This window comes from Podarcis cretensis, assembly GCF_951804945.1.
Source record: "Podarcis cretensis genome assembly, chromosome: 17".
In the NCBI taxonomy this organism is placed as follows: domain Eukaryota; kingdom Metazoa; phylum Chordata; class Lepidosauria; order Squamata; family Lacertidae; genus Podarcis; species Podarcis cretensis.
The window spans coordinates 2,877,561-2,886,161 of NC_137187.1; the positions used below are offsets into that span (position 1 = coordinate 2,877,561).

The window sequence follows — 8,601 nt, forward strand, 5'->3', positions numbered from 1 at the left end:
CATGCACAATTCTGATTGTTTTAACCTATAATTTCTAGAACACTTAGGGACTTACCATTATAGCAAACAGGCCAACTGCTTGATGGTAGCCTCTGTACCATCAAGGTGTGATTAGCAAGGGCTTTCCGTTTCAGTGACTTTGAAACTCCCTTCCCCAACAACATGTTTGACGAAGCCCAAATTTGAGCATTTTCCAGCAGGCATGCAAGCACAGAAACATCTGCTTGCCAGAGAAATCTAGGAAGTTATGCAAACAACGGGACATCAAACTTTATCAATATTTTATATATTTTTATTTTAGACCCTGGCAGCTGCTTCACAATGGAAGACAGAGGACTTCAACACCCTTTTGGCTTTACACATGGGTGTGAGAAAACACCAGAAATTTAATTTTCATTGATAGACATTTTGCTTTCAAGCCACTTGGTATGCTGAGAAAAAGGGATTTAGAGTGGGGAATACCAAACACTTTGGTACTGCGTCACTATAAACCCAGATGTTTCCTTGATATTTGTAGATGAGAAAACTAGCAATAAGTGTTTAGGACTAGGAGTGAAAGATTAGGCACACTTACATGGAATTAAGTCCTATAAAAATAAATGACTCATTTCTATGCACATTTATGAGGGATTAGGATGCAAGAGGCTCACTGCAAGGACAGATCCTGAAGCTGAGGCTCCAAGACTTTGGCCACCTCATGAGAAGAGAAGACTCCCTGGAAAAGACCCAGATGTTGGGAAAGATGGAGGGCACAAGGAGAAGGGGACAACAGAGGACGAGATGGTTGGATATTGTTCTCGAAGCTACCAGCATGAGTTTGACCAAACTGCGGGAGGCAGTGGAAGACAGGAGTGCCTGGCGTGCTCTGGTCCATGGGGTCACGAAGAGTCGGACACGACTAAACAACAACAACAACAGGATGCAAGACGACTAAAGGCTTATGTTTGAATCTGCCAATCTTGAACCTGAACACTACTCCTTTCCTCCACTGCTTAAACCTTGTCCTATAAGTTCTGCAAGGAACATTTTTAACATAATGGCAACCTAATAGTTACTGCTAAGATACCGTCAGGGGCTGAAGCAGAGCAACTGCCTTCCTTATTTGACACATTCAACATTTCACGGATCTTTGAAGCCACTTTTGCTTTAACTGAGTTGTCTTCTGAAAATGCAGAAACTACCACCTGATTTTTGGCTGGCCCCATTTTGTTTCCAAAATGACAAGCATAACATGAATGAAGCCCAGCATTAAAAGAGACAAGTGGATTGGGGTCCTGCAACTAAAGGTGTGTGCAATGTGTTCCAAGCCCCTTAACAGGAGTGCTCTTGTTCAGAAATTGACCACTGCAAAAAAGGAACCTTGTAATTTAAGACTCATAGGGGTAGGAGGTTTCAGGAGTTTAGAGTGGGAGGATACTGCTATTTATTTTTCTACACCCCACCAAACAAACTCTTCCCCCAATGTGCTACGAAGTACCAGATAACTCATGTTCGTGACTGGCTGATATTCGTAAAACTTAGTACTTTATAGCACATGTAGCGGGTGTTTCTGGCAAATAAGAATACTGCTGAATACTGCTGAAACTACCACAAACAGCATGCAGGGAGATGTTTTTTTAAATCCTTAGTGCACAGATCCCTTTACAGTGGTGCCCCGCAAGACAAATGCCTCGCAAGACGGAAAACCCGCTAGACGAAAGGGTTTTCCGTTTTGGAGGCGCTTCGCAAAACGAATTTCCCTATGGGCTTGCTTCGCAAGACGAAAATGTCTTGCGAGTTCCTGCGGGGTTTTTTCCCTTCCCCCCCTTTTCCTAAGCCCTAAGCTGCTTATCAGCTGATCTGCTGATAAGCCGCTTATCAGCTGATCCGCTAAAAGCCGCTAAACCGCTAAGCTGTCAATGGGCTTGCTTCGCAAGACGAAAAAACCGCTATACGAAGAGCCTCACGGAACGGATTAATTTCGTCTTGCGAGGCACTACTGTACTTGTAATTCTCACTTCAGAATCACTATACAGTGGTGCCTCGGGTTACATACGCTTCAGGTTACAGACTCCGCTAACCCAGAAATAGTGCTTCAGGTTAAGAACTTTGCTTCAGGATGAGAACAGAAATCGTGCTCCGGCGGCACAGCGGCAGCAGGAGGCCCCATTAGCTAAAGTGGTGCTTCAGGTTAAGAACAGTTTCAGGTTAAGTATGGACCTCCAGAACGAATTAAGTACTTAACCCGAGGTACCACTGTACTTACCAAAAGTTATTCTTTCTAATTCTTTCTCTCCCCCACCCAACAGGCCACAGGTCAGCTGCCCTCAATGTTCTGTAGGTCCTGGAAACTCATAAGCCCTTGTTAGGCCATTTCTAGGGTTTCTTTCTCTTTTCAAACTAATTCTGGGTACCCGGGGAGTCCCCTGACTGTGTTGAAACCACTACCTTATCTTTTAGAGGATGCTTCACTCCCAAATTGACAGGCACCCAACTACTTGCTTCGTATCACAAGGAACAAATGAAGAATCACAGCAAAATATTACTGTGTATTCTAACCAGAAAGAGGAGTGTTCCTGTTCAGGACACAGCCAACGTAGAGCAGAAACCTTGTTTGGCGCTCATACCTGCAATCCCAAAGATTGCAGTTAGGGATAATTAAGCCCCTTGTTTTTGCCAATATCGGACAAAATAGTCATTTTTTTCTATATAAGTTTCAGTATGGTGTAAGAGGCCCCTCAGGGTATCTGCAAAGCTTTGGAACCAATGCCACCAACAGCTTGCCCCTGAAATGCCCAATTTTGAAGCTTCCTGTCTGCTACCACCAGCAACAAAACAATAGGTAAAGCTTGGTAGCTGGAGTGCAGCTGGGTTTCCGATCTCCACTCCAAAGACACTTCTCTGATAGAAAAGAAGCACTAATGAGCCATCCTAATACTCTCCAGTCATCCTTGGCATTGAGACTAATTAAAAACAGCACCATGTTGTTGTTGTTGTTAATTAATTAAATTTGTATACCAATTTTTTATTCAAAGGTCTCAAGGCAGTTCAGAGGATAAAAATACAAGATAAAAACACAAAATTGGCTGATGTTGTTTGTGCAGTTTTTAAAAAGGCCAGGTGGCAATCTTGTAGCCTGTGTTTTGTGAGCCATTGAGAGATAGAGGACTTGGAGGAAAAGGGGAATGCTAGCAGTCTGTACTCAGGCAGCCACTAGCTGTTGAATGGACAAAAAGAAGAGAAAGGATGCTTAGGCATTTAGACTTAGAGGCACCAAAGTTAGTTTTGCAAAGTCCCTTACGATGGGCTCTTTCTTGCAATGCTCTTAATGTTCTTTCACAGAATCATAGAATTGTAGAACTGGAAAGGACCACGACGGTCATTTAGTCCAAGCCCCTACAATTTGCTTAGTAAGTCCAACCCCCGCACAACTGCACCCTTATATACAGGAGACACTTTGAACAGTCAGAAGGAACTGTTGTTACTGTTTACTTCCTACTCCCACTCCCATCGCCAATCTATCAAAAACTGTCAGGAATAAATTGCTAGCATCTGTCTGTTTCAAGAGACATTGGAGTGCACCTCTGGGGATGAACTCAAACCCCTGTGTTAGCATCACAAGCCTTGGCAGTGTTGTATTATGGAAGTACTGGGCTGCTCAGATGACAAAAGTGGCTGGGGAGCTGCCCAGAGTGGCTGGGGAAACCCAGCCAGATGGGCGGGGTATAAATAATAAATTATTATTACTATTATTATGATTATGATTATTATTGAGACCCTGATTACAAAATGAGGTTATCCACCTTTGAGCAGTTTTCTATTAACATAGATGTCTGTGAAACTCCGTTCCAACTACACATGGCTGAGGGCAGGGAGGAAGTTGTTGTTGTTTTTGTTTAGTCGTTTAGTCGTGTCCGACTCTTCGTGACCCCATGGACCAGAGCACGCCAGGCACTCCTGTCCTCCACTGCCCCCCGCAGCTTGGTCAGACTCATGTTGGTAGCTTTGAGAACACTGTCCAACCATCTCGTCCTCTGTCGTCCCCTTCTCCTTGTGCCCTCCATCTTTCCCAACATCTGGGTCTTTTCCAGGGAGTCTTCTCTTCTCACGAGGTGGCCAAAGTATTGGAGCCTCAGCTTCAGGATCTGTCCTTCCAGTGAGCACTCAGGGCTGATTTCCTTCAGAATGGAGAGGTTTGATCTTCTTGCAGTCCATGGGACTCTCAAGAGTCTCCTCCAGCACCAGAATTCAAAGGGAGGAAGAGGGGGCCCTAAAAGGAGAACAGAGGCCCCTCACGCAAAATAATAATAAAACCCTGTCAGCAGAGCATGAGGCTCTTAATGTCAGGGTCATGGGTTGGAGCCTCACCTTGGGCTAAAATATTCCTCCTCCACTGCAGGGGGTTGGACCAGATGACCCCTCAGGGTCCATTCCAATGCTACAATTCTGTGATTCTACACAGTACATTAAAAAAGTAATGTACACAGTAAAAAAAAGCAGAGACATCACCTTGCCGACAAAGGTCCGTATAGTTAAAGCTATGGCTTTCCCAGTAGTGATGTATGGAAGTGAGAGCTGGACCATAAAGAAAGCTGATCGCCGAAGAATGGATGCTTTTGAATTATGGTGCTGGAGGAGACTCTTGAGAGTCCCATGGACTGCAAGAAGATCAAACCTATCCATTCTTAAGGAAATCAGCCCTGAGTGCTCACTGGAAGGACAGATCGTGAAGCCGAGGCTCCAAGACTTTGGCCATCTCATGAGAAGAGAAGACTCCCTGGAAAAGACCCTGATGTTGGGAAAGATGGAGGGCACAAGGAGAAGGGGATGACAGAGGATGAGATGGTTGGACAGTGTTCTCGAAGCTACCAGCATGAGTTTGACCAAACTGCGGGAGGCAGTGGAAGACAGGAGTGCCTGGCGTGCTCTGGTCCATGGGGTCACAAAGAGTCGGTCACGACTAAACGACTAAACAACAACAACAACAACACACATTGTAATTATGGGGGAGGGGAGAGAGAACATCTTATTTTTCTCTGTACCATGTATACCACTTTATGACTTGCAAGCATGGAACCTGGGGGACCAGGGTTTGAATCCCCACTCAGCTACGAAGTTCACTGGATGACTCTGGGCCAGTCACCATCTCTTGGCTACCTAACCTACTTCACAGGGTTGTTGTGAGGATTAAAAGGGGAATAGGAGAGCCATGTACACCACCTTGAACTCCCTGGAAGGAAAATGTGGTATAGAAATGTTATACACACAGAGGGAGAGGTACACACACTCTTTTTCATTTTTCATTTGCCACGTGACACAACCTTGATGGCAGAAAGTGAGGAGGAATTAAAGAACCTTTTAATGAGGGTGAAAGAGGAGAGTACAAAATATGGTCTGAAGCTCAACATCAAAAAAAAAACAAAGATCATGGCCACTGGTCCCATCACCTCCTGGCAAATAGAAGGGGAAGAAATGGAGGCAGTGAGAGATTTTACTTTCTTGGGTTTCATGATCACTGCAGATGGTGACAGCAGTCACGAAATTAAAAGACGCCTGCTTCTTGGGAGAAAAGCAATGACAAACCTAGACAGCATCTTAAAAAGCAGAGACATCACCTTGCCAACAAAGGTCCGTATAGTTAAAGCTCTGGTTTTCCCAGTAGTGATGTATGGAAGTGAGAGCTGGACCATAAAGAAGGCTGATCGCCGAAGAATTGATGCTTTTGAATGATGGTGCTGGAGGAGACTCTTGAGAGTCCCATGGACTGCAAGAAGATCAAACCTCTCCATTCTGAAGGAAATCAGCCCTGAGTTCTCACTGGAAGGACAGATCCTGAAGCTGAAGCTCCAATACTTTGGCCACCTCATGAGAAGAGAAGACTCCCTGGAAAGGACCCTGATGTTGGGAAAGATGGAGGGCGCAAGGAGAAGGAGACGACAGAGGACGAGATGGTGGGACAGTGTTCTCAAAGCTACCAGCATGAGTTTGACCAAACTGCGGGAGGGAGTGGAAGACAGGAGTGCCTGGCGTGCTCTGGTCCAGGGGGTCACGAGGAGTCAGACACGACTAAACGACTAAACAACAACTATCCCACCCTGACTCAAAGGCGGCGACTCGCCCACTTCCGCCCCGCAGGCACCGCGGCCGCGTGGCGGGATTCGAATCCAGAACACCGTCCCCAACCTCGACCGCACTTTCGCCACAGCGGCTCCCGGTTTCCCTCAGCCTTTTTTCCGTCCCTCGGCTGCCGCCTTTCGCTCCCTCCAAGAAGGGACCGCGACCCGGAGCGCCCTTTCTCCCTCTCTGCATTCCCTGAGCCCCGTTACCTGTAGGAGGTGAAGCGCCCGGACGGAGGAACTGGGCGCCGCCATGTTGGAAAGGTAGGGACGGTCACGTGACGCCGCGCGTGCGCACTAGGTCATTCATGCCTCCTCCTCCTCCTCTTCTGCCCCCGCTTCCCCTCCCCCCGAGGCTGAGATTCTGCAACGCAGCGGGAATATTTCCGCCCTGCGGACCCTGACATTAAAGAATCTCGTGCATCTGCCGACTAAACTGTGCCATCAGTTTGGAAGGCTGACTGCCTTGGCCTCCATTTGAAATCATCATCATCATCATCATCATCATCATCATCATCATATCTCCCTATTGTCTCTGGTCACCAGTTCTCCAAGTTTCTGTAGTGCTTCAAAAACCTGCTTTGCCCAGAGCTGGAATTAAAGATAACAAGTTGGCTTGATTATACCCACCTTCAGTTTTCTTGCCTATCTATAGTATATACACACACACATATATCCAGTTACAGATAGGTAGCCGTGTTGGTCTGCCATAGTCAAAACAAAATAAAAAAAATTCTTTCCAGTAGCACCTTAAAGACCAACTAAGTTAGTTCTTGGTATGAGCTTTCGTGTGCATGCACACTTCTTCAGATACACACATATATGTCTCTTTCTCTCTCTCTCTCTCTGTGTATATATATATATATATATGTATATATCTACACAGAGAGCAAGAGATACACATACTCTTTCATTATATATATCGAGTTTGGATACTCCCCCATTCCAAAAAACAACCCCCCCTGCCCACAGAAAGCTAGCATGTTAGAGTAAAAGAAGAAGAACCCCAACAGAAAGTAAAGTTTCTGTTACTTAGATCATTTTACAAAAAGGTTTTTTATATAAAGAAAAACACAAGATGGATTTAGATGGTATCTAAAAGTTATCAATGAAGATAGCAGATGATTGTGATTAAGGAGTGTTGCCCTGGTATCTTCCTGCCTAACTTTCAAAAAAGGGTCTGATCAGGAGATCTCAACTGATGGGAGAAAAAAAGGGGAAAGAGTTCAGTCCAAACCGATCATTCAGAATGTTGTCTAATGAAATCTAAGTTTCCCCCTCCCCCTGCAGAAACTGAGAATGTGGAGTATAAAAAGTGACAGATCATGCAATCTGATTTGTGGACCGGGTCACCTTGCGCAATCTGGTGTAAAGGTAAAGGGACCCCTGACCATTAGGTCCAGTCGTGACCAACTCTGGGGTTGCGGCGCTCATCTCGCTTTATTGGCCGAGGGAGCCGGCATACAGCTTCCGGGTCATGTGGCCAGCATGACTAAGCCGCTTCTGGTGAACCAGAGCAGCGCACGGAAACACCGTTTACCTTCCCGCTGGAGCGGTACCTATTTATCTACTTGCACTTTGATGTGCTTTCGAACTGCTAGGTTGGCAGGAGCAGGGACCGAGCAATGGGAGTTCACCCCGTCGCGGGGATTCGAACCGCCAACCTTCTGATCGGCAAGCCCTAGGCTCTGTGGTTTAACCCACAGCACCACCCGCGTCCCTGCAATCTGGTGTACCAAACAGCAATAAAACACTACTGGACTCGGACACAGTTTATTGCAAAATTGGATGAGTGTAGACTCTGAAACAGCAGTGCCTCCTTCTTAATGTGTAGGGAAATTCCGCATGTGAATAACAAGGAATGCTCATTGAATGGAACGTTTTCCTTCACGGAAGAAAAAATATGTTTGTGTGATTGGCTTTGGATTGCATCCACAGCAGCATTATCTGAAACCAACAACTCACAACCCCTCATAGCAGACTGTAACACTTACCCAGAGGTAAAAGCCTAAATAAAAATACGACTGACTGCTTAATTGCCTCCCCCCTTTTCTATGCTCTTCCCACCGCAGTCAGGAATATGTTTTTAAGGTTAGTTTGAATTACAAAGGCTTAATTTCCATTTTGAAATAAACTTATCTTGAAACAAAGGCTCTTTTGATTGCACACATATGGAGGCTTAGTTGTGCAACATCTTCAAACCACATCGGGGCAGCAGACGCCAGGCTCAAATTACAAGCAACCTGAGGGGGGGGTGCCCCCCGCCCTCCCCACATTTTTAGGTTCTCCTTCAATTTCTATTTGTTTCTATTTAAAAGCTTTAGGAAAAACTGAAGCCCCCTTCCTTATCTTAAGCATTTATCAGGGATGCCAGCCCTACTATTAGCTCCCTTCTTACTCCTGACACACTCACCTTAAGATTGAACACTGACCCTCTAGCAGAACATCCCCATCGCTCCCCACATCCCTGGTAGAAGATGTACCTATAACATTCAGCCTAAGGAAG

The 8,601-nt window shown here is 45.7% G+C and overlaps 1 protein-coding gene across 1 annotated transcript in view; it reads right to left on the reverse strand.

Moving 5' to 3' along the window:
- The window catches only part of WARS2 (tryptophanyl tRNA synthetase 2, mitochondrial), a 29,751-nt gene extending 23,384 nt beyond the window's left edge, over positions 1–6,367 (reverse strand). Inside the window, exon 1 of the mRNA XM_079960336.1 lies at positions 6,306–6,367. Within this exon, the coding sequence (XP_079816462.1) occupies positions 6,306–6,350 (45 nt within the window). The 5' untranslated portion in view covers positions 6,351–6,367. The remainder of the gene's footprint in view (positions 1–6,305) is intronic.
- Positions 6,368–8,601: the final 2,234 nt, after the last annotated feature.